This window comes from Cygnus olor, chromosome 7 (assembly GCF_009769625.2).
Source record: "Cygnus olor isolate bCygOlo1 chromosome 7, bCygOlo1.pri.v2, whole genome shotgun sequence".
In the NCBI taxonomy this organism is placed as follows: domain Eukaryota; kingdom Metazoa; phylum Chordata; class Aves; order Anseriformes; family Anatidae; genus Cygnus; species Cygnus olor.
This window is the reverse complement of record NC_049175.1, coordinates 20,468,813-20,495,711: the sequence shown is the minus strand read 5'-3', so window position 1 is coordinate 20,495,711 and position 26,899 is coordinate 20,468,813. Positions and strand designations below refer to the sequence as shown.

General features: G+C 37.1%; 1 protein-coding gene and 1 long non-coding RNA gene across 3 annotated transcripts in view; one reads left to right on the top strand and one right to left on the bottom strand.

Annotated features, from left to right (window-relative positions):
• Nucleotides 1-23,458, top strand: part of HTR7 (5-hydroxytryptamine receptor 7) — a 41,495-nt gene extending 18,037 nt beyond the window's left edge. The window contains exons 2-3 of one of the 2 annotated variants that reach the window (XR_005821588.1): nt 9,532-11,012; nt 12,700-12,759. Coding sequence is in view for 1 of the 2 variants with exons in the window: in XM_040564068.1 (XP_040420002.1) it covers nt 9,532-10,278; nt 19,499-19,535 (784 nt within the window). In the remaining variant the exon portion in view is untranslated. Of the gene's footprint in view, nt 1-9,531; nt 11,013-12,699; nt 12,760-19,498 lie in introns of those variants that run through there. The other variant, XM_040564068.1, reaches the window with a different exon arrangement.
• LOC121073286 overlaps nt 1-26,899 on the bottom strand; it is a 134,639-nt gene that overhangs the window by 6,713 nt on the left and 101,027 nt on the right. Inside the window, exons 2-3 of the long non-coding RNA XR_005821589.1 lie at nt 14,303-15,469; nt 417-477 (exon numbers count right to left, since the gene is read on the bottom strand). This is a non-coding gene — a long non-coding RNA (uncharacterized LOC121073286). The remainder of the gene's footprint in view (nt 1-416; nt 478-14,302; nt 15,470-26,899) is intronic.

Below are 26,899 nucleotides of genomic sequence, written 5' to 3'. Positions count from 1 at the left end.
GGGCAACTTGGGTTATCCTGGTGATATCCAACTCTCATGTTTTCCCTATACTGGCTAGCCTATAGGATCAAATGAAGTTCAGGAACTTGAACCTTACCTTCAGTTATATAAGTAGCTCAGGCCAATGAGCAGATAGATCATGTAAAGATTTAGATCCTCTAATCATGTAGGCATTCAGCAAAAGATCATGGCTAATGCCTATCTTCTGACAGACTGTGTCTAACTGCAAGAACACAGTGAAGTTTATTGTGCAGGAGATAGAAACGGTTGGGAGTAAGGATCAGGATATGAAATTAACTTCTCAGAAACTAAAGGCCATCATAAAGATAACTTCCCATCCTAAAGCATTCCTCCTCAATTTCTTTATTGCAATGAAAAAAGAATAGAGCCACATAATTTCTCTGCCAGTATCTTACCAGTAACCAGTGGTCCAGTCCTTCATCCCATCCATTCACTTGCTGATTCAGATTCTCTAAACTGATAAGAGAACAAACATAAGTAAATCCCAGCACATCTCTGGCTTTTCCCCCTTCTTGAGTCCCATGTACCACCATTAAGCAACATTTCAAGTCAAGGCTCAGCTTTTAAATCATATGTATTCGTGCTCAAGGTTTCTTCTGCTATTCCTCAAGCTCACTGCCACAGCTACCCTCTCCAGTCACAGCAAATCAGTCATCCTCAGACCTATTTTACCTTTCCAGATTTAGCTAGCTCTTTTCATACATAAGGCTATATGAGATACAATCCCCTTCCCCAGTTTTATTCCAGCCTGAACTTATATTTTACTGTACACGCAATCTGACACAAACATTGCAACACAACCAGACAGGAGAAAATGAGAGTGTGTTGTCCCTTTAATTCTTTCCTAGGACAAAGCTTTCTCTGGTCTAGTCTTCTCAGATAGTATTGGAGGGCTAAAATATATTTTCTTTGCCCTCTCAAAAAGGGGCCTGTCATCTTGTGATAAATTAATAAAACAAGATACCACATCATTGCTTAAAAAACCTGAGAAGCAGGGAATATTTCTGAAATCTTAGGAATGTTGTATGTTGAAATCTTAGTATGTTGTAAATTGTACTTTACTGTGTATTTTGATTATACAATTTTTCACTTTTGGTAAGGAATTAAAAATTAGGAAGAGCCTTTTGACCCTCTTCTCACTTCTTCTTCCACTATTACTTGCTTGTTGTTACTGGAGGAAAATAGTGAATGTTAAAAAAAAATAATAATTAAAGGGAACTTTTGAATCTCTGGCAGTGGAGAAAGGGCAAAGAAGTGGAGAAAAAAAAGAGTGGCAAAGTGGAGAAGCGGGCAAAGTGTCCCCCATGACACAGTTATGCTGTTTCTTCTAGAAAAGCATGAAAATATTTATTTTCCCTCAACTTTGCAAATAGTTGAACAATATAAGGAAAAATGGATTCTACCCATGTGTAACTTGCCCATATTTAGAGTACTTTTGAAGTGTTACAGATTATCTATCAAGGAGTGGGGTGGGAAGCACTTTTGAGCTGTATGATTATAATTAATCCTATTGCAATCAGTAAGCAAGCCATATATGCATATATGCAGAAGACCAGAGATGAAGAAACCCACAAAGATAGAGTTTAGACACTTTGTAAACATTTAAAAATAGGAAATCTTCCATTACATTGTGCAACTTCATTCCAAGTATTTCTTTGCCAATCCTCTTCAGTTTTTAAATACATCTAGATTCTAGGAGGCTGGTGAGGGATGAAATAAGCTGAAATCCATTTCCCTTCTTATGTCTCCTGTCTTTACATCATCAGTGAAGATACAAGAAAGGAAAATACACACATACTATGTTAAACAAGAATATTTGCTGAAAACAGGTTATACCTTAAGGTTTAGTCTATAATACATTTATCTGTGTAATTGTGTAATATTGGCCAGGAAGTATATGTTATCTAACATTTAGGCTGTGTTGCAAAAAAAAAATATATATATATAAAAAAAAAAATCAGCAACTGTTTGTTGGGACCTTTTCTTTCATCCAGCATATCATTTGCAGAGGAAGACCAAAGGCTACCAAACTGTTCTGTCAGGTAGCTAAGAACAAGGCAGTAGCTGGTGACAAATAGTTTGACAATCATGCAGTGGGAAAATTAAAGGCAAAGGGTTAGAACAGCTAAAAGAAATTTTCTGAGGTCTGAAATGAAAGAGGAATATGGTTACAGAAATTATGACTAAGATGAGAAAGATTGAATGGAAAGACGTCGCAAATATCTTTCTGGAAATATGGCTGTTACACATTTGTTAGAATGACAGCAGACTACATCCCCCCCATCTGTGGAACAGAAGTCTGAGATGAGTAGGCAAAAATTAAGAAGGAAATATACAGAACTAGGAGAGGAATAGAAATAAAGCAGGGCAAGAACGTGAAATAAAAATAGAATCAGTGGAATAAAATAAATATTAAAATGCATGATACAGGAGGAAGGAAGTCCATGAAAGTACAGGAAAAGTGAGAGAAAGCTAAGAGAGGAGAACATAATCTTCAACTAGGGAAATTATATTCCTTTAGAATGAAGAGATATTTAGTTTTGATTGACTTAATCTTCTTCCACTGCCAGAAAAGCATATGCTTCTTGAGTCCCATCAAAAATAAGCAATGATTTTTGAGGAACAGAAAAATCACATCAGAACATTTACTATGAACAATAAAAGTACAGTACTGTATTTAACATATACCCGCTCCAACAGTAGGAATGTCTTCCTTTTGTAGCGATAAGTTGTTTATAGGAAATATATTTAATTGAGAGCAAGAGGAGAAATAGTAAAACATGTTAACCTTGCTGAAAGCATAGCAAATATTTCATTACAATTCTTCCAAGCATCACAATTTAAGTATCACTGTTTCAATAATATCAATAATGTTGAACTTACTTGAAACATGAAGAGTAAGCATCTGACATAATGCATACCACTACATACATTTAAGGTCTTTCATGTTACAGCATTCAACATTGACTACAAAGGAGAAATTAGGGCCTCAACCATTTCTAGCAAATGCAATTAAGAAGTGGAATCTGGTGACTGTGCTGAGACTTTTTATAGACTATGTGCTAATTCACTGCATAGAAAAGATGCAATGTTTAGCCAGATGGAGCACAGAAGAAGTTGAACAAAGTCTTTTTTTTCCCCTCGCTAATGGTTTGATTTTCTTAGTTCTGTTGTCTCACTCTGAAATTGCACAATACTTAATGTCTACATTTTAAAGTGATCTAATACATACTCTGAAAGCTGTCACATATGCAATAAAATCAGTAACAGTTCACTTCTGTGAAGAAGAGTATTTCTGTTACTGCCTCTGAAATATATTCCTCTTCTGTGACAATAAACTGTCAGTTATCATGAAGTGATTATGAGGCCAGCTTCTATTGCAGAAAGACAGGTATCAAGGCCATCATACGATAATTAACAAGGTCACTTTTCACATTATAACACCATAGTCATGCACTTTAATGCCTATGTCTCACCACTTAAGTCTTTTTGTGTTTTTGCCCCTTTGCTTCCATCTCAATTGCTTAAATATGTGATAAGAATAATATTTCCCTGATCAGTTTGTATAGCTTATTTATTTAAATGCAGTTCTGTGGGACAAAGTATCTCCTATTTAGTGGGTACACAGTACCCCTGAAAAGAAGACAATTTCTGTTAGGATGTTCAATGTAGCCATAACAGAAATAATAGATATGACCATTGTTTCAGCATGCTACATTTATATTTAATTTACCTTTTAATATATCAAAACATAAGCAAAAATAATAATTCTAGGTAGATTGGTATACTAGGGATGGATGGTTCTGAATGCTGGATAGCTTTTAGGAATGGCATCGTTCTTCTATTCTTGCTAAGTATCTCTTAACGTTGCACTGAATTGAACAGAAAAATTGTGGAAGATCATGAGAGAACCACGACCACCGAAGGAAGAGCAGAAGATTTGCATCATTCTTCAGAATAAGTTATTATGGCAGGTGAATCATTAGACAGGATTGTATAGCTGTGGGTTGGCAAAGAAGCAAATACGAGGAACTATGTATTGAAGCTGAAAAGCTGCTGTACTAGAAAAAGAGCACAAAAGCAAACTAGTAAGCATTTTTGTACCTTTTAAGGAAAACACTTCTATAACTCTAAAAATCAAAAATAGGAAGAACAGAAAACCTCAGCTTAAGCTCAACTCCAACTCAAATAGTAAAGCGATAGAAATAGCACAGTATCAGATTCCTGACAGAAATAGCTGTAATACACATCTGTATAATTTTCACGACAGCTTTTCCAGTTCTGTTCCATGGTAATCCAAACTGCTTCATAAAAGCAAGGTCAGACCTTGGCAGATGCTAAACTGATTCAGGAATAACCAACTGATAGATAAGGTCAGTGATAGGGAGTAAGCAGCCAGATAAAGTCTTAGAAACAAACGTGCACTAATTAAAATAGAATTCCATCTACTTATAAAGTACATGGAGACCAGAGACAAAGGAATTATATGTGTGTGCTTCAAAAAAAAGCATAAGCTATCCCCATGTCATGGTGCATTCAATTTATTATTGAGTTGTACAGGAGGCTTTAAAACAGTTTTAATGCTCTTAGCTGTTTATTTTTCTGTTACTCTGACTATCATCACAGACAAGTAACAGAGGTGAATTGGACCATCCTAATACTATTTCCTTTCTGTTGTTGAAGTTGATGTAGCTGTTAAGTTTCAGTTTGTCTCAGTTTGCTTTATTCATGATTCAGAAGGTGGGGGGAATAGACTTATCTCAAAATTTCCAGTCTAGCTATGAACAATTTTCCATTTTACAGCCTAAATATAACAGATATTTAGCTTTCTCAGGTGGGAACAAAGAAAAGGAAATGAACTTTCTGCTGGGAAAAAAAAATAGGTTCAAGCCACCAAAAAAAAAGAAAAAATAAATCATGCTTGGTTAACCTGAAATGCTACCATGCGTGGCACTGCTGCTTTTTTATTTTGGGGGAAAGAATTGGTATCTTCTTCCATATCTATGGAGTTGCTTCAGTCACAAATGTAGAGTTATTCACGTGCAGATGATGAGAAATATCTTCATGGAAATTTTTTCTGATGATGAGGAGACACCTATGTGAACTCTCTTCACAGTAGTGGAGAAAAAGAAAACTTTTTTACAGTTTTCTAGGTTAGAGAATAAAGTAAACTTATTTACAAAAAAAGAAATTGTATTGAGCCTGTAGGGCATTGGGTTTTTTTTGCCCTTTTTTCTTTTCAATATATAGTAACATCAAGTGGCACACAGTAGCAGTCCAGTTTTTGTCCTGATAATCATTGTGCCAGCGGTAGAATATGACAGCCATCACAACAAGCAAATAGCTAAGAAAAGCACGGATGGGAAGAAGGAATACAAAGAGTCACAGTAAGATAAAATGATGTGCCAGAAATGGAAACTAGGGTCTGTGGATTCCTGTTCTGTCTGTGATACTGCCTACCCTCCATGTAAGTTACAGCCCGACGCTTTCTGTAGTATTTAGCATACTGAGCACACTCATAACAAATGCCTGTGTGATCTGCAGTTCAAGGGACAATGGAGACTGTGTTATCCCTGTGGGACAAAAACTGTTCTAATGGATCATTGTAATACACCAACATCAAAAAGACAGAATGAAAACAAAACCAAACCAAACCAAACAGAAAACCCTGAATGCTCTCCTATGCAGTTGTACTGGTTTTATTATTGTCTGTAACAATTTAGAGGTACTGGGAAAGAACACTAGATCATGGCAAGCCAGATTTTTATTAAGAGAAAGGGAAAAAAGGACTTATTAATTTACCTTTTGCGTTATTGTTATTGTAAATGTGGCAAATGGTGGCTGTTCACAATAGTTGATGATAGCACCCCAAGGAGGAGGAAGCTCTTCGTGCCTACGTATGAGCAGAACTACAGAAAGGGGATGGCAAGTGATGATTATTCCTCCCTAGGGCTGAGCACCCCTTGTGCCTCACGCCTGAATAGGACTGCAGCACAGGAGGGAGCTTCTAATCCTCCAGTAGGGAAGAGAAGAAATCAAAAGAAATTAGCCCAGAACTGGGGATGTGCTCATGGGTTTACACATTAAGTTAAAAACAAATTTACTCTGCCCCTCACTATTTTCCTTCTGCTTGGTCTACGTTCTCTGCTCTTACTTTGAGCTATTTGAGCAAGGGATTGTCTTCCAGATTTCAGTGACATAGTACAAGAAAAGTTCCCATAAGCTTTCTGTCATTATATATGCACTAGATACTTGCAACAGGTTGTCTCTGCTCTTTTCCCTCCATTCACTCAGCAGCCTTTCTTTCTGGAATGGCAGCAGGGCTGTGACGAGACCATGTGTTGTACTTGTAATAGTGATCCCACAGTGGTTTGGGGCAGGATCCTGCACTTGGGTGTGCTGCACACAGCATCAGGCAATGCAGAGTGAGAAGTAAGGGCCAGGTGCCTGCAGTAGTGAGCTTTTGGGGAGTAACCTAGATTTAGTCCCCTCTGTGCTGGGCGTAATATGAATAGGTGATAAAGAAGCCCTGTCTGGCACAACTGTGTATTCAAGAAAGTCAACGGAGGAAGAATAGCAAATTGCATTGCCCTTTTCTTACCACTGAGAACTGCGGCATGATTTCTTTCCTGCCAAGATCAAAACGAACATCTGTGGCATGGAAAAAGAACAAATCTCAGAATAGCAAGTCCAAGACACTTCTTTCTTGTGTGGATGTCTGAGATACATGAAATAGGCTTTTTGGGGAATTTGACTTCAATCTTTCCCAGCATTAATGCCTCAAGATGTTACATATTTTTGGAATGATACAGTAAGTTCAGCTGATTTACCTTTAGTCATTTTGGAAGGTAGTAATTAAAGATAAGCATTACAAAGTATATTTTTGCAATGAATTTAACACAACACTTTTGAAACTCATGAATGTATTAAGTCTTGGACACTCTCTAGTGTATTAGACAACAGTAATGATTTACATTATTTTGAAGTTGCAAGTAAGTTTTCAAAGGTAATAGATTTCAGATAGAGATAAAAAAATAAAGTTCCTTCATTTATGCCTGCTGACTTTTTTTCCTATCATACTACATTTACCAAAATGGATAAGGCAGAAAGGATGCTGGTGTATTTTTATGTTAATTAATGTATTTTAATTTCAAATAGCATTTTTGAAGCTCAGATAGCTTCCCAAAAAAAAGTGGTGCCAGGGCAAAACCAATGAATTTTAATTCTTTTCAGTATACTTCTACTTTCATGAATTCTTTTTGTTATATTGTGATACCTCACTAGGCATTCAGCGTGTGTAGCCCACAGATCTGATTTTCACAGAAATCTAATTTAACTGTTTTGGCTACATAATGAAGCTCACCTCGTAATCATGTTATTTTTAATGAGCAATTGAGTAATAGCTAGAAAAACACATACCTCAGGAAGGTGGACCAGCTTTTAAATATATTTTTTTTAAGCAATACACTGTAAGTGCCATGTAAGCTTTCTGCACAAAGGGTGCATGTAGCTCTTTTGTAGCTAAGTCATGCTATGCTCAGACAAATTTTAAGGGTGTGCCACTGCTATCCCAGAAGGAATGGGTTGATTTGAGCAACTTTCCTCTTTCCTCACTTTGGAAAAGTCTCCCTCTTTAGCAGTGCAACCAGTTTTGGCTACTATTGTGTAGAATAGAAATCTCCATGGCGTCTACAATACACCCAAGGCCTCTGGCACTACGGTGATGGTTATGTTCTAATATGAGGTTTCCTCCTCTAATATGAGGATGATGAGGTGGACGAGAAACAACCTTTTCTAATACTGTGATCCATGTTCATACATCCTAGTGCCTTAATTCCAGCCAATTTTAATACTCCTAGCTCACAGCACCACCAGGCACGACTTCTTTGGCACAATAGAGGACTGCTGTCATTTGCTTGTGTATGCTGTCAAGAATAGGACACAATAAACCAGTTTGCCCTTTGTATAAAACTTGCCATATCAGTGATATAAATGCCAGTGACGTTGTTGACAGTGGTTGTTGTTACTCATCAGAACAGATCATGCAATGATGCATCCTTTTATTTCCAATACTGTAGCATACCTGGGTTCTTGTTTAAAGCAGCAGCACTGGCCTTAATTTACTGCATTGCAGTAAAATCAACAATGCAGCATTCTGCAGAGCTAGGAAAATACTTGTATTTTGACTTGCTGGGTGAATAGGGAGAGGAAAAAATGCTCAGATAAAAAAAAGAATATACTCATATTACTATATTTCTTTTTAATAACCTTCCAAAACCTTCACTGTGTAACTGAATGCTGGTACCTCTTGAAACCCAAACCATGTTCTGAAACCTGACGTGAAACCATGTCTTTTATGAGTAGGTAGCGATGTGAATCACATTGCTTTTTCTCAAAATTCTTCCTTGGGGGTGGGGGGAGGGGGGAACAAAAGAACAATTTGAGAAATTAACAGGAAGTTAAGTTCCAGCTGAGCAGAAACTAAATTTCAAGTATAAATGTTAAGTGGAAACAAACAAACAGCAACAACAATAACAAAAGCCACCAAACATCTAATTCCATCTAAGAGAAGCTCCCATCACTAGAGAGAACATAAAGAGATCTTCTGTAGTTGAGAGCAAACAAGCTTAGGATCTTGGTGTCCAGCTATATGAGGCAATAGTGATAAATGTTTTACTAGGAAGAAACAAACAAACAAACAAAAAGGAAAAAGTGGTTTAAGCTCTCATAGCTTTGGAAATGTGGAAGTTGTCAGCAGATTTCATTTTTTCTACAAAAACTTGACATGTTGTTTACGATTATTTACCATTCTAAACTTAGCTTCTGGTAAAACTATGTTGTTTTCACAGGTCTTCCTGAACTGACACTGTGATAGATTGTTATTTTGTTCGGTAGAAGTTACGATATTGAATAAATGTCATTTCTAATTAAATGATGATAAAAAGAATTATTGTAGTATTGAAATAATCTACTCTTGACATAAGTTTACAGTTTGTAGTGCTTGTCTGAAACGTGAAACAAAGAAAGATAACTCATCATCTCAGATTAGTGGCAGGGATCTTCAAAAGTGGTGCATAAGTAAGGAATGAAGATGAACTCGTGCTTCTTTGAACTTAAACATCCACTCAAAAAATATACTATATGTTTGTGGAGCACACACTTGTCTATACATCAAGATTTCATAAGTTAGCCAAATAAAACTTGGGTTTCAGAATTTCCTTAATAACCAAAAAATTAATTATCTGTATGAAGATTGCACAAATGCATTAAAATCCCAGTCCTTTGTGGCTAGAGGTTTCCCTCTAGGAAAGAGCTTTTATACAGAATACCATCACCATAAATCTTAAAGTGAAAAACATATACATGGATTTACTAGTTTGAAATACGTGCATTGAAAAATGTAAAAACAGAAACCTTAGCTAAAGATATTATATTTAATAGCAGACTATGAGGAATTACTTTTATCAGTTAACCACTACATTACATAATAACTCTACATTGTTGTTCTAGGTACCTGGGAATAACAAGACCTCTCACGTATCCTGTAAGGCAGAACGGGAAGTGTATGGCCAAAATGATCCTGTGTGTATGGCTCTTATCTGCCTCTATCACCATACCCCCGCTCTTTGGTTGGGCCAAAAATGTAAACGATGAAAAGGTTTGTTTGATCAGTCAAGACTTTGGCTACACAATTTACTCCACAGCAGTTGCGTTTTATATCCCAATGTCAGTGATGCTTTTCATGTACTATCAGATTTACAAAGCTGCTAAGAGGAGTGCTGCCAAACACAAGTTTGCTGGTTTTCCCCGGCCAGAAGAAATGGAAGGGATTTCTGTGAATGGAGCTGTAAAACTGCACAAGGAATCCGAAGAATGTACTAACTTTTCACGACTCCTGAAGAACGACAAGAAAAACATTTCCATCTTTAAGAGAGAACAGAAAGCTGCCACTACACTTGGAATTATTGTTGGGGCTTTCACCGTGTGCTGGCTGCCGTTTTTTCTCCTCTCAACTGCCAGGCCCTTTATCTGCGGTACAGCGTGCAGCTGTATCCCACTGTGGGTTGAGAGAACATTTCTATGGTTGGGTTATGCAAACTCCCTCATTAACCCTTTTATATATGCCTTCTTCAATCGGGACCTGAGGACAACTTACCGCAACCTCCTGCAATGCAGATATAGAAATATCAACCGGAAACTATCGGCTGCAGGGATGCATGAGGCTCTGAAGCTTGCAGAAAAACCAGAATTTGTTCTGTAAGGTCACTTATCCTTTACTATGGTAATTTATTGTTTTGTCACATTAGCTTTGATTTGAAAGAGCTATGGAAAGAAACAGGTTTCTTGAGCGCTGTTAATAGTCACCAAGACACTGGAGGGTTGCAAGGTTAATTCCTGCACAGCCCCCCAGTCCTAGTGAGCCCGGAGAAACAAGATGACAATCTAAAGAATTTGGTCACAGGGGAAAAGAACTGAAGTGCTAGATATCAGAAAGAGGAGGGTAAAATGTAGTGCAGGATTTTTGAGCTGCTAGTGAGGAAAGAGCAAAGTTGCTCAAACCAACCCATTCCTTTGGCTCCTGGCCCCACAAAACTTTTAGTAGCTCTGAATATTGGATGCAGCTTGTATCCTAGAGAATTTTGCTGTAATAAAGACCAATGAATGGTGAAAAGTTCAGTAGAACTCATTTCTTTCCTCTTTGTTATCATAAAAATAAACCATCCAAGATGAAGCTGGATCAGAGAAGTTATAATGCTTAGAAATACTCTTTGTTGTGAAAAACAGATGTCCATTAGGTGTTAATTTACTGGATTGCCTGGGAAGAAAGTACTTCACGAAGATCATTTGTTGCCTTTGCACAGCAACTATGGCATGGAAAAAATACATTACACTTTGAATGTGAATATAAGTTTGAGTAAATTCACATGGACTACAGCTACTGCTGCCATGCAGCACAATTAGTTGCACTGCTTCTATGGTAATTATACCAGGTAAAGATCTTGCCCTATATTGCTAATAGAACAAATGTCTGATAACCATTTGTTTCAGGAGCTGTCTGGTCTTTGTCCATCTTTTCTTCCTTAAATTCTCGTGGCTTTATCAGTTGAGCCTTTCTCTAATCTAGATGGAGACTGTCTACACTCAGGGCTTGGTTTCTGTTGATAAATGGCTAGTCCTTGTTCCAAAACAGTAGTTAATTTTATGCCTGTTTGGGAGTTCTAGCTTCTTGGGATTTCTTTCCTTTCTGAAGTCAGTAAGAAGATGACATTCAGAGACATCTGGACTTTATTCTTCCAAACTGATGTTGGTCATCACTTCTGCTTAAAATGATTTAAAACCTTGCCTTGCGTAAGAACCAAGGACATTTCTGATTTTTAGTTCTTGGTATTTCCCTCCACCACTGCAGCTCTTCCAAGTGTGTGATTCTACTTCTCCTGGTATTGGTAACAAAGCTCTTCTCTCGGTGGAACACGATCAAATATTATAATGATATTTTTATATATCAACAATAACAAATGCATTAATTATTTTTATGCATTATAGTAATATATTAATATAAATGTGCTAATTATGTGATATATTAATGTAATAAGATAATAAGAAGCTTATAACAACATATGAAAACAAGATGTTTCCTATGGACAGAGAGATGGCACTGCATGCCGTGTTGCAGAGGAAGCACAGGGTGTATTTTTCAGAAACTGGGTTTTCAGATATCTAGGCATTGCAGAGGAGACAATGCTCATTATCAAAACACCTCGGTAGCAAATCACACTTTAGGTTACCTTCTGTCCCCACTTTCTCAAGTGTCTCTTTAAGCCAAAATGACTTAGTCTGGATTTACATCAGTGAATTAATTTTAGTAGTAGGAAATTTGTGCCAGAGTCCTTGTTCAAAGTATGCAGAGATCACTGCAAACACTCGAGCTTGTAAGTAGAGGTTACAAAATAAATAAGACCTGGATCGACACGCTGAGCTGTGCACACTGAAATAAGCTTAAGCCATTTTAGATGGATTTCCATCGAGTCAAGGTATACTTTGGCCTCATTTTTAGAGAAGCGTAACAATTTTCTAACAGTAAAATATATGCTATATCCCAGGATCAGAAAGTTTTTGTAAAAAAAGTTTCAAATTAATCTGAAACATTCTGATTTCAGTTCCTTCTGGAATATTTAAAAGTGGACAAGAAGAGATTTTGACTAAGAATGTCCACAAGCTTTGTAGTAGAGAGTAGGGATCATGTTAATTCAAGCATATTTTCCATATTCACCATGAAATTATGGATATTTCTGACTTTGTTACCTATCAGAGAAGCATTTGTTGTTGGTTTTTAGTTCCTACCATGAGTGAAAAGTTTTCACTTGTTTTCTGTAGTTTTCTTTTCCTATATGAAGAAATTTTGAAGAATATAGAAACAAAAGTATCTGTGAAGATTTCAAGTGGAATTTTAAAAATCTGAGGCTGATTTAAGAATTCTGAGCATAAGTTTCAGCTGTTATTATTCTGTGGGAAAGTCTGAGAAGTTGTAGTTGCTCCAAATAAGATTTTTTTTTCCTGAAATACAGAAGTGTCTTATGAGTCAAAAATTGACATTTGCTCAACTGTCAGTAAAGGCAATTGCTTTCCTCAGGGATAGTGTCCTGCAGGACTCCTCTTCTCCTCTACCATCTGTTTCAGGTAACAAGATCCTGGGAAAGAACAAGAATCGTTTTGGGCTATGTCAGTCCTTGAAGTTTTTAGAGATAAACAGCCATCTTTCATCTGTGGGTGTGTTTAGAAAGAAAAAGTATTCAGCGGAAAAAGTAAAACAGGTTGAGACGATTACAACAACATCGTATTTCCCAAGCACATGGGTAACATGGAGAAGGAGAAAGCATCCAGACAGAACTGTAACTGAAAGAGGCTCGAAGGAGAAGCATAAGGAAATAATTGCTTGGGCTCAAGAACAAGACATTTTACTTTTTAAAAAAATAAATAAATGGAACTGCAGCAAAATACCTAACTTTAGTAGTAGTACTTTCTTTAATTAGATGAAATGCTATTAATCCGACTTTTGAGGATAAGGACACAAACATAACAAATGATTGTACAATCCCAGTGAGAAGGATGTTTTAACCACACCACTTAAAGGGAATCTGGGCTCTTAAGCTCAGTGTTGCTCTGGAGTTAGAAAAGTGTTTTATTGGGTTTTGTTTGTTTTTAATACCACTATGAAGTGAATCTCAACTTTAGGTAACATCTGTTCCAATGTAAAAGCAATGAAATCTAACCAAAAATTACTTTTAAGAGATAGTGCATATTGTCCAACTATATAAACTGTAGTCAGAGAAGAATGTGGACAACTGTGACAGCTAACTCTATAACCCCACACCTGGGAGTAATGGAAAATTTCATCTGTCCCATCCTTAAGCTGTAGCCCGAGATGTGAGAAATCCCATGTTAACTACAGAGTTTGAAAGACCTGAAATATTGCACAGCCTCAGGTTTTCTATGAAGGTAGCTGTCACTTTGTGTACTGCTCAACAGGAAAGGTTCAAGCTGGTCCACAGGTGCACAGGACAGCAGAGTCAGGGAAACAAGAAAGCCTGGAAAAGGTTGCAGAGAATGGGTTTGCCTATTAGCTATAGTGCAGAACTGGCCTTGCCCCAGCTGGATTTTGTCTGAGGAAACTCAGTGCAGCATTTGTTATTAGTTACAGTGCCCACATTCATCATTTCTGATTAGAAAGCTTAGTCATACTGCTCTATGTCCCAGACCATCTTTCTACCGGCCAGTAGTTCCAAAATAGATTTCTAGCCACTACTATGTGATTTCTGGATGGTGATGGTGGCTAGAAGATGAGATCGAGTTTTGCTTCTGTTTACTAGGCTGACAAATTTTTGAAACAGTTGTTCCTATTTCATTCTCACATCATACTTGTGTCTGTTTTCCATGGTCTCAGGAGGCTGCTTTGCCTTTTTACTTACTGCATAGCCCTCAAGTAGGAATTTACCCCTCCTCGTTCAAGCAGGGAAGAAGTCACAACAACACACTGTTAGGTTAGGGCTTTTTTCATTTGGGGTCTCTCTGGATGATATTTCTGGGGAAATGTGGCCAGCTGTACTGGCTCCGGGAATGACCACGCAGCTATACCATGCCTAAACACTGGGAGAAACAAGATGATACCAGCTACTGCTCAGGCAGCAATTTCAGAGTAATCACCAAAGCCTGTGCTAGGACCTGAATAAATCAGGAGGCAGCCAGCACTGCTACTGTGCAGCTGATGCCAGAAAGCACCTACCTCACCTCTTCAAACAGCACAAGTGTCCACTCAGGATCTCACTCTCCTCAGCTACAGCCCCAAGTCTTCAACTGTTGCAGAAGTATCTAGACATCGACACAGGGAGATGCCAGTGAGAGCTTCTTTGCTTTATATGCCTTCTTTGTTCAACAATACGGTGATATGTGAAGATCCTCAAGTGCAGCCATTGAGTGAGCCAGTTCCCTAAAAGGGGTTTTAGACACAGCTGTGCTAGAGATCCCTCCCCAAGCCTAGTTTTCAGTACTGCAAACACATTTTACGGCATATAAACACGTTGGCCTAAAAATAAAAAGCCAGAGGGGCATAAAAAGATAACTCTTGTCCAGCAATAGCCAGTCTAGAATTTATCCATGAAGGTAGCATTGGTTCTCAATGGCTCCCAGGTGAGGGGATCCTGGAAGTGCTGCCTTCACCTGACATAGCCTTTCCACACTGGCCTCACACCAGCAGGATGGCAGCCAACGTCCTGGTGGTTCTTTACCAGAATCCCATTGCACCCTTCTAGTCACATCCTGCTCAGATGCACTATATTTATGCCATTTTTCCTCAATAAACAGGGCACAAAGCAGCTTACAGTAAGGGCTTTAGATGAACAGACTTGCACAGAAAAGTTCTTTTGCACAGAAAAGTTCCTTTGCACAGAATTTGATATAACAGTTCTGTGAAGGGTTTCCCTTGTTTTTTAACCTTCCCTGCCCACCTCCATCTCTGTTCCTTTCCACTGAGTTACTTATCAAGTGTTAAATCAGTAACTGTTGCTCAGAGGTTCTTAAGTGTGACCCTGTTTCTTCATGGCCATTCCTGCTGAGAGCTGTCTTTGTCAAGTTACGGCAAATCCCCTGCAAAGCACTCACTCATTTAGGAGCAACAGATAATCTGCAGGGGATCCACGCAGTAAAAGCATATTATAGTATTCCCCGTGGTATTTTTCCTCCTATTTCGAATAAAACTCAAGGATTTATTGCGGTGTCAATACAAACTATACTGCCCTTGGTCACTCAGTACTTCTCTTTTGAGGGAGACTGAGGTAGAAGACTCATTCCTAACATTTTCTCCCAGCTCCCACTGCATACCTGCGTGGAGGTTTAACACTGTGGCACAGTATTGGCACTGATCACGTAACTCCTCTGTCTAGTCAGAGTCTTACTGTGTAAAAATAGAAATACCAGAGTCATAAAAATTGGGAATTCACAATAATATCTCATTATTTTATGCCTACTGCTTCACACTTCGGTTTCATGAAAAGAAAAACATGTTTTTTTTCACTCTGTTCAGACATTTTAGTAGCTTGCACCACCTGCAGAAAGATGTTAAATGGTGAAATAAATCTTCTACAATGAGACAAAAAAGGAATTATTTATCAAATTAATATTGTAAATATTGCAGTCCATTCACACACACACACACACCGCTTTATGGCAGGAAAAAGGAATTCCTGGCAGCCCCTGCTCCAAACACTGGGGTCAGCACAGCATCTCCGGGAGAGCAACAGTGAGGTAAGTTTGGGGATCACTGACTGAGATGCTGTAGGTACAGGACTGGAAGGTGTTTTGAAGCAATGCCATATTGCTTTCCTCTCGCTACCAACTTAGCTTCCGTATAATCTTTATTGTTCTTCAGGAGAAACTACTCAAAGTATAACATTCTCAGAAAATGTGCAAGATCAATGTACTGTCAAATCTTCTTCACAGCTTGCTAAAGAATTTGTTGTCATTTAAAACAACGTTTCACAGGGAGAGAGAAGGGAGAAATTCAGAGACATGGGAATAGTCTTAATATGCAAAATTATTAGTGTCCTGGAATAGAAGACGTTCACCCCCTCTATTTAAAAAAATAAATTAAGGTGATAGGAGGGGGGAGGAAGGATTTTTCGTCAAACAAACAAAACCCACTGCAGTGGAGGGCTCAAGCATATTAAAAACAACAACAACAACAACAAACAACACACACACAGAGATAGCCTAAGAAACACTGCACTAAAAGAGCAATCTTTGCAATGTGCAAGAAATACAAATTTATACCCATCTTTACTGATTTTAATCTCCTAAGTAGTTATTGCCACTAAAGAGTGGGCTTGGCATGAACTTGAAGTGAGTTAATGCCGTTTTCTATACCTGCTCTCTAAAGATTTTGCCAAATAAGCCCATCATCCTCCACACTCACTATTCTGGCACCCCTTCAGCTGCCCTGCTGCACTGCCAAAACCCTTTCTCATGCTGCAATATTTGCAATAGGGCAGAATAGCTTTTACTCACTGAAAACTGAAGTATGTTTATGATTCCCAGATAAGTTAACTTTGCTGTTAATTTTTCCTTGCTGCAGATCAAAAAACCAAACCAAACCAAACCAGCAACCAAAATCCACAACATATTGAGATACTATGATTTCTTTGAGATATTCATATGTAGTTACTTGAAGGGATAATATTTTGATGATTTGTAGGCTTTGTAACTTCACTGATTAAAATGATTGTTTCTGTTATTTGTGAACTTTCACATAGAGCTAGTCAAGTTAGTTCAGCAAAAAAAGTGCTTGCAGATGTATCAATGTTTTCAGAAGTGAGAGACCAATGCACTTTCATAAACCAACATACCAGACTGAATAAATATTTTGCTTGTAGTTTTCTATCTACTCAGTTAAAACCAACAATATTTCATTAATTTAGTAGTTGTGTGGTCTTGTTAGTTCCAGAAAATTGTATTTACATTATGCTTTTTTTTTTTTTTTTTTTTTTTTTTTTAACTTTCTACAAGAGAAGAGAAGGACACTAGTATTCTCATTCAGCCCTTCTGAAGAATCTATGTTTTAAAGCATGGAAAAATATAGCAGAATGCAATTGGATAAACTTGCTTTTGTTTCAGAAAATTTTGCATCTTTGGCTGATCTAACCAGGGTTTCTGCAGGTCTCTGATATAATGGCAGAGATTCATCAGGTAAATCTACTGTCCTGAAGATGGTTGCAAGGAAAAGATAAAATAAACCCAATTAAGTGAACATCTACTTCATGACAATAGTTGCAAAAGCAAAACAGCCCCCAGCTAATTAGTAAAAACCAGCAGTGATATTTTGGTGATCATGACACTTAAACAGCATAATGACAAAATGTTACAGCTGCTTTATAGAAACACAGAAATTAGTATCTTAATGGTAAGTGTTTCCAAACTGAGTAAGAGCTACTTACTCAAAATTGTAGTGACTGATTTCCTTGCACATTTACTTACTGGAGACTGTCACAAAGGAATGCTGGTGCAAGTTGCTGTAGTAGTTGTAGTTTTGCAGTCTAGTAAAATAATTTTATGTTAGCATGGGTTTGCTGTAAGGATTATACTACTATATATCTCGATAGGATATACACCTTCTATATTATAGGTACAAATAACTTCTCCAAGATGACACATTAAAGAAGTCCAAATATTTATCCTCAAAGGAGGAATAACAGAGATAATTAAAGGGTAACATGAGAACCAAACAAGCATTTTGGTTCAAACTTGAAACCTTTTGGATATTTGGTTGCCAACATGAAGAGAGCCTATCTGCTCCTTATAGAATATTTACAGTTTTTCTTAGCTTATATAATTTATTTGTCAAAAATGCTGTAATTATATTTCCCTTTTCAAATAAGGCGTAAATAGAGCAAGTACTGTGAAAATCATGGTATGAATAGTACTTTTTTTTTTTTTTTAATTATTTGGAAACAGAAGTGCAGAGGTACTAACAGACCAGCTCCTGTTCTTACTCCTGCCTTCAGAATGATTCCAAAGAGCGTTTATCAATAGGGTGACACGTGCTTTATATATATAAAAATTATAAATGTATAAATAAATTAAAAATTAAAATGATAAACTATAAATAAAAAAAATAGTCAAAAGTTCAATCAGATAAAGTTAATGCTGTAGAATAACTCTTTTTTTAATGACTTTTCTTGTTTTTTCAAAATAATCCTCTGGTAGTCCAGAAAACAACAAAGATGAGCAGCACCAATATGGTTTGGAGCTACAAGGATTTATAAAAACAAAATTTTAGCCCCAATAATGAACTAACTCATCATCTTTTGTCCATGCATTTTCTTAAAATTTATTCATCCAATGAACACAGTACATGAACAGAAAATAAAAAGCCATATAATTTGCCTTAGAAAATGTCATTAAAGTCCAGAATTTTATTTTGGATTTTATTTTGGATTTTAAAAACACCTATAACTAGCTAAATTTAATGTTTCAAAAAGTCCTTAATTTCCTATATGACTAGTGTTAAAATTGGAAATAATTACCTGGTTAGTTCTCAGAAGTTCCTACCTACCTACCTGCCTGCCTCCCTTTAATTTGGATACTTTTTTCCATGATATGTTTTCATGTAATAAGATAATGAGTGAAAAGGCAGGTTTGTCTGTAAAATGCCTATTCCCAATACATTTGCTGATGTGAATAATCCAATGATTTCAACAGGGAGGCTATAACAAGACAAAAAAAGTACCTTGCTGTACACTACAGACAGACGGAACTGCGTTAGGGTGCCCCCTAAATCTTGTAATCTTACAAATGCTTGTTACAAAATTTCAGCCTTATTAATGTATAGGGATTGGCTCTTCCCCTCACCAAACCCGAGAAGAGAGGCAGCAATTGGCCCTAATTACAGACTGAACAGTGTTATAGGGAGGACAAAATACAATAGCATGACAGCTAAGAAGAATATTCTGTGCAAAGTTTTTGCAGTAACTACTTGTCTATAGATCATTTTATGAAACTGGGGAAGAAATCTTCATTAATGCTCTAGCATGTGAGGTATCCACGAGCAGTGATACCATGCAGGTCTGTGCTGCAACCGGGGTTTGGGAGGCTGGGTCAGGTGAGGGGCTCACAGGGAAAAGAGCTGCATTTTCTGATGCCGTTGCAGCAGCCATTTGGGGTTTTCTGCCACCAAACTGTGTAAAATGGGAACTTCCTCAGTTCTCACAGCAACCCAAAACAAGAGGATTACAAAGGACAGAAAAAACACCAAAATCCTCCACTTTCCCCTAGCTTCCTCCTTTGTACTGGACCTCTGAGAATTGTCTTGTTAGCCAATTTTCTCTTAAGAAATGTTTCCATTTATTTCAGTGGCGTCTGGATCAGGACTTTTAGTTGCTCCAGGGACATTTCCCATCTAATTCATCCACTTTTTTTTTTTTGAAAACAGGAGAAGTTCTGATTTCTCCAGGGAAAAAGAGTCCTGACTCATGACCTGCATGAAAGCAGCCAGAAAAAAAGCCAAGCCAGAACTGGAAGAAGGAAAATGAAAAGTTGGCTTCTGAAGAAATGGATAGATTTATGAAACGTACTTCATCTTCTTTTGATAGGAATGCACTAAAATACTCGATGAGCTCAATACATTACATTAAATACATTTCTATTGGAAGTAGTCACATCTTGTTTGTTATGGAGAAAAGTGCTGCTATATAAAAGTGAAAATAGTTTTCTGCCTGAGAAAGCCAAATCATTTCAGCAATAAAAGTTTGGCACATGGGGTGGGAAAGAAATGCAACTAAAATTCAAAGACAAAGTGCTGGGCAGATTTCCACTGCGTTAAATGATGTAGGAAAGATTCATTTATGTTTACCATGCTTGTTGATCCTAACTTCGGTTTTAATATTCAGGATCACCAGTGATATCGAATGTATTTTGTTTTACTACAAAAAGGTATTTTCAAGCACATGTTAGGTCTGTGGATGCTTTTAAGGCCTGTGTTAAAGAGATTCTCTGCACCTGGAACAGGATCCACAAAGGCAACAATAAAGGACTGATTTTGTAAAAGTGTTCCATCGTAATACATGAATGCCTGTTTACTTGGTAAGGTGAGCATGGCTTGTTGGTCTAGTTCCTATCTGCTAAGGAGAAAAGCTGCCTTCAGTTACACAGTGGCAAAGGTTAAAGGACAGAATTAGAACACACACATTACACCATGGTTAATTTACAAATGGGGTTGCTTTGTTTTAATGTAATTTTTGTGATCTGCCAAATTATAGAATAAAAGCATAATTGTTATAGTTATTTCAATTATAAAAAAAAGTCTGGAGAATTTCCATAGCATTTTGCTTTTTGTCTTGCTGGCTAGCTAGATGAGACAATTAAGAAGCCTGTTACTTTTTTCTTTTTTTTCTTTTTTAAACATGTCTCTTTAAATATTCATTCTGGAATCCAGGGTCCCAGATAGATGATATAAGCGACATTTTCTCTATTGCTACAAAATGAACAGTCAATGCATCTGCCTCTATCCAAGCACAGAACATGGAGCAACAGAACAAAATGAGTTTACATCTCTGTGTATGTTTATTTTACAGCTAAAATAAAACCCTCTGAATTGACAAAAATAATAGGCAATTGTTAATGAACATCTGTCCCATGGAAAACTGATTCAACGAATCCTTAAATATAACTTTTTTTTTTTTTTTGAGCTTCTCATATTCATTTTCCCTCAGAATTTCTAAATTACGTGGGGTTACATAATTCACTGTACAGTGGGACACATCGTTCCTAAAGGCTCTCTTCTTTAAAGTTACATCTGTATGAGCACTCAGCTTAATTCCATAGCTGTATTATTTCTGGCAATTTAATCTTTTACTTGCAGTTCAACCAAAACAGCTCCGGTAAGTCATCCACTGACTTACCCCATCCCTGGAGGTGTTCAAGACCAGGTTGGACGAGGCCCTGAACAACCTGATCTAATGGGTGGCATCCCTGCACACGGCAAAGGAGTTGGAACTAGGTGATCTTTAAGGTCCCTTCCAACCCAAGCCGTTCTATACTTCTAAGGCCATACATGCCATTACAGCTTTGGTTTTTGTTCTTTACATTAATATACAAGTTCATAATAGTTATCTGGATAAGAAGAAACTGTGAAAACCAGCAAATGTCAGTTCATTACTTCTGAGTAAGAGCTAAATATGGAAAGCAATTCATTCAGTATTAAGCCTATGTAAAACCTGGGACAGAGAGCTCACTATGCTGACACCCCAAACCAGTTCTTGTAATTACACAAGAGCATACCAGAGTAGCATAGTTTCAGTACTAGGTCAGCAAGACTATTTTCATTACTTCATCGATAAAACTAACCACTGTGAACTCTGCATTTGAAATGAGTCTTATAATTTATTTCCTAAAGGGAATGAAAAAGCAATGTTTTTTACTTCGTTAGCCCAAGGTATTTAGCAGAAAATGGGACAGTTATTGTCAACGACTAATGGACCAGTTCTGATTGAATTACTTGAGAATATATTCAAAGAAACCAAGCTGAAGTCAGAGTTACACTGGCTAAAAAAAATATTGTAACTGGACTTAATGGGATAGGGAGAAGGTAGATCCTTAAGTAGGACAATAAAAAAAGTCTGTAAATACATACATATAACAACACACATCCATCCCTTGTATTTTAGAATCATACTGCCTCTTGAAAAGAAGAAAGTAAATATATTATCATCTAAGAAGCATCTGTATCTTTTAATATCTATTAAATTCCCAGAATCATTAAAAAAAGATGAGAATATCTTAGAATAAGTTGTGGTATTATGGACCTATAAAGTTATGGTCTGATTTTTTATTTATTTTTTTCTCCATAAAGAATTTTTCATCTAAGAGTTTTCAGACAGGTAATCACAAAAGAACACTACAAAGTGCTGATACTTTGTCATACAAGATGAACCTCATTTTTTCCTACTGTAACTGTCAGGTCTGTCACCTCTCTCAAACCAACGCACAAACCCACACAGTAACTAGGAGAGTCACTCAAGGATAAGAATGTATTCAAGACTAGCGAGTCAAGTGTGCAATATTTTAGAGGGTTAGAAAAGTAGGGCTAATCAAAAGAAGTCAAGACATTAGATTATCTATAGGGATAATGAGTTTAGCTTTCAACAGTTTCTGTAACCAGTAGTACAAAAGCAGTACATGCACCTGCCTTACACTGAGATAATCCAAGTCTCCAGCTATAAATCTAACAGACTGAACAGAGCTGAAAACAAGGCTCAGACTCAGTTCTGGATCTACAGAAGATGCTTTTCTAGCTCTGTCACGAAACTTGTCCTGGGATGTGATAGTCACAAAGCTGTCTTCTGGTATTTATCAAATTTGTCAATTTTAACAAATAAAATGTGAGCTGGGGCTCACCCCAGCTTTCCAAATGAGGAAGTAATTTCTTCAAAGAAAAACAAAAATTGCATGGAAGAATCTTCAAGTCTTAAGATTATTTAGACAAATAAGAATTTACAAATTGACAATGCTAGGAAAATTAAAAAAAAAAAAACACTTTACCCCTTTTCTATATCAATACTGTATTTTTCTAGCTTCAGCTCTAGATACCTTTTAAATCTAATATATGAGGTTTCTGTAGCACATCATCACTAAGTGAAAGAATCAGGTTATAGCAGTTAGAGTTCTTTTCTTTTCTTTCAAGATGCAACTGTCCTCACAAAAAGGAGGAATACACTCAGCTGTATGCATTATGCTCAGAGAAAACATGATAATATGACTGTTTCCTACTGGGCCAGAAATATTACATCATTAGTACGTACAGGGGAAATGTATAGATAGGGAAAAGTACAGACTAATTAGTTTTAAAGAGCATGGGAATATAACCATTGTAATCTAACCCCAGAGAATCTTTTAGGCCTCATTACTGTTTATATTCTCTTGCCTCTCAGATAAGGTAAGTCTCCTGAGCAGCTAGTCCTCCAATATCCATTTCTTGTTAATCTATTTGTTCCTTCCTATAACACTCTCTTTCTTCTCTGAAGTAGTTATCAGCACTGTTACCATACTTGAATATTTTTGAGAGGTTATCACTATCCCAGATTAAGCCAGGACTGACTGCCTCTAATTCTCAGCAGTATCTGCTTAACAAGAGGCAGCTAGTTAGGTTTTTCATTGTTTCAGCACAAAGACCTACAGCTGCCTGAATGCACCAAGTAGTCCCAGTTGTCATGGCTATATGTCTACATAGGCCAATGGTTGCTCTGGAAAATTCTGACCAAAAAGAACATAAGCAAAATTTAAGAGGAGTGAAGCAGGTAGACAAAGTCTCCTAACTAGCAGTTAAACTCCCTTAAACTCCTCAAAGTTATTTTATTATTATTTTTATTTTAACTCTGCATGTCCTCAAAATCTGAAGGCATCTACAATATTAGTCTCATACATCTCTTTTAATTATTTTTGTCTAAATAAAGACTCACATTTATAGAGTTATGTTTACCTGCACTGAAAAATGATAGGATTAATTTACTTATAAACTTCCTCAATATGCATCTCGCAACTCTAAATCAATACGGCTTCTCTGAAGTAGTTTTGCTTACTAAGTAGATGGTGCCCACTTTGTGCAGACCTCGCACATTTTACAAATATGTGCAAAATACATATTTTGCAAATTTTTGCATTTTCTGGCAAAAACTACCACTATTCCTTATCATCATCCATGGCTGAGTTTGCAACCCAGTTTTGCAACCTGATATTTCACAATCAATCAACTTTTTACCCTGTATGCAAACATATACAGCTCTCTAATTTATTTAAAACGCACGTTGCAACGTTCCCTGCTCCACCCAAATGTTTTTCAAATTCTTTGAAATCAGACAATTTTCAGCCTCCTGCTTTTAAAGAGCAAACAAAAAGTATTGTATATTGTGTTTATATATATATATGTATATATGCATATTGGCACAGCTATTTTAGTAGACCATCTCTTTAACATCAGGATCCTCTGGCATCTTGAATCACACAAATGCAATTTTAGGAGACGGAACTTTAAATGTATTTTCAGCCTAAAATATCTGTTCTAGATCATCATAAAAGTAAGGTCTGCTATTTGGTAATTCCCATGGCTGTGGAGAAAATTTTTACTGCTGGGAAGCACTACTGTTCCAGACCAGCGAGGCTGAGAGGACTACACCAGGACTAGTGAGGTGCTGAAGAAAACAGCTCATGTAAACCAACGCCATTTCGGGAAACTGCCTTCACACCATAGCTGAAAGATGTTGGTCTTGGAGAGCTAGCTGGGCCTTACTAAAGGAAATCTTGGATTTCAGAGAGATGGGATTTTACACATGGAAAAGAAACAAGGAAACACTTATGGAAGTTCTTTAGGGAATAAAACAAATATTATTTTGAAGTGTTCTTACACGGGATTTCCCCATGGGCAGAGTGCAGGCAGTAAAACTTAAGCGTCCCCAGTGACAAGGCCTGAGCTGTTGTGCCTGAGGTACAAGAAGCATAGGTCAAGGGAAACCTCTATGGTTGGTTTTATGCATGTTTTCCATTCTGCCAACCCCCAGATACAGGTTTGGTCTAGGTATAATTTATAGCAGCAGCTGTTTCAATTACAGCTTTAAAGCAGTTGCTTGTTTAGCCTTGGTGTTCATGAGCAGTCCCTCCTTGTTAGTCAGAGTCCAGTCTAGAAGAGCCTCCTGTTCAGCTGCATTCCTTGTCTTCTGTCAAGGATCTCACCTGCGTTTTTCAGAAAAGATCTAGACAATCTGTGTCTTGAAGCCCTCCTTTCCAAGCAATGTCTGATCAGGAAAAATCTACCACTACCAAGTCCAGGGCTTCAGTGGTTGCAGCTGCCACAGAGAGCCTCAACCACCTCACCCTGCTGCCTTGGTGGCTTGATTGCCACCAACTTCTTTCTCCCTTTAGCCATTACCTGTAACCAGCAAAAGTTGTTTTGCATCTCGGGGAGGGTCTACCTTCTTGAAAACACAAGGCAATGTCCCTTTTTGCCCTGCCTATCCTTCCTGAATGCCTCCATATTCTTTTTAATTGACATTTCAGTTGCATGACTACCCTGTAAGTAGCAAACCGCTTGATCTTTCACTATGAGCCCCAGCACGTCTTGCTCTCCAGGTCTATTCTCAGGGTCAACAGACATTTGATTGTGAGCCAGTAAACTACTTCAAAAGCTTACCGTACCCTTACTGTATCTCTCCTTGACTTCTTTCATATATTTTTCTTTTTTTTGGCTAGGTTGATCTGTCCTTTACAAATACAAAACCTTTTCCTAGCTGTTACCACCTGATTCTAGTTTAAAGTTCTTGTTAAATTAATCTGGTTTTATTTATATGACAAAGTGATTAATTTACTTCATACCTGAGTATGAAATAAACACAATGACAAAAGAGGAAAGTTCTTATTATCAGAAGATGCACTGCTGAAAAGTTATGCGAAAGTATGAAAAAAACATATCTATGTATAATATGTAAAGTCAGATATTCTTAAAAATTTAACACACAAAATTGAATTTTATATTACTTCAGTTAGTTGGGGCTTTTAATATGCAAAAGTCACCACAGAATTGAGCTGCAACTCTGTATATTTTAAGTCATGTATTTTTCCCTTATGAAATGTAATATAATAAGAAGACTGTAACATAAGTGACTGTTTTCCACAAATACCTTACCAAGAAATACAGATACAAAGAAATTAAGCTCCTCAAATGTAAGTGGCCTCTGATGAAAATGTTGAATGTCTTTGGTTCTAATGCAAGTCTTATTCGGGCGAAAAAAATGAATTACTGCTGCTTACTCTGAAAATGATTCAAATTTATACAGGAGACTAATTTAGTAGAAGAGGAAATAGGGTTCCTCTGTATTAGGTACTGAGTTATATTATGCTTCTAAAATGTACAGGCCCAGAGGGATATTAAAATGTTAATTTGGATAGTATTTAAAAGGTAATACTTTTATACAATAAATAAGAAGTCTACTGAATACTAATCCTGTGTCGTGCTTTCTTTGAATTACTGCTACAGAAAATAGAGAATCCATTTCTTTAAGTGATTTTAATTTAGATTCATGGAAGACATTGTCATCTACAAAAAATGTCTGTTTTTTTCAGCTCAACACACTTTAAATCCTTACCATACCAAAACAAATGTTAAGAGAGATACCTACACTTGTTAGATAGCATTGAACTGAAATAATGAGAGCAAGGATATTTGAGTGAATCTCCTGATGAACAGGTTGTTTGTTCAGCACAGGCACTGCTGTGAGGAACACCATCTCGGGCCCTGTTGAGCAGGTCAAGATTTGTCACAGCAAAAGCTGCCTTCGTCTACTCAAGCCTTGTAAGGGAAGGGTAGGAAATTCAGCTGATACCTATTTCCTTCTTCCTCTGTCATTTCTCCTGTTCCTCTCCTTGCTACATTGGTGTTACTTTTCATTTCACCTGTGTTCCCAGTCCTGCCCACCTTGCATGTCATACTTCAGTGGTGTCCACACCTTTCTCTTCTCCTCTCTTACAATCTTCTTTTAAATGCTGTTAAAATACATAAGCCATCTTGGAAAGGAAAAGAAAAGGAGAAAACAAAAAAGAAAGAGGCAAAAAATCTCCCATCCCTATCTTCTTCAAGTCTTCCTTCCTTTTTCCTTCTTCCATCTCCCTGTCTGATCCTGCTCTTATCCTTTGTATTATATTGCTGTCTCTGTCCTCAGCCACTCAACCAAATCCTCCTAGTCAGGTCTTCGCTGCAAACACACGAGTATTAGCTGTGTTCCAGTCAAGAGAAGATTGCTCAGACCACGAAAGATATTTTGCCTAATTTCTTGAATAAACTTTTAAA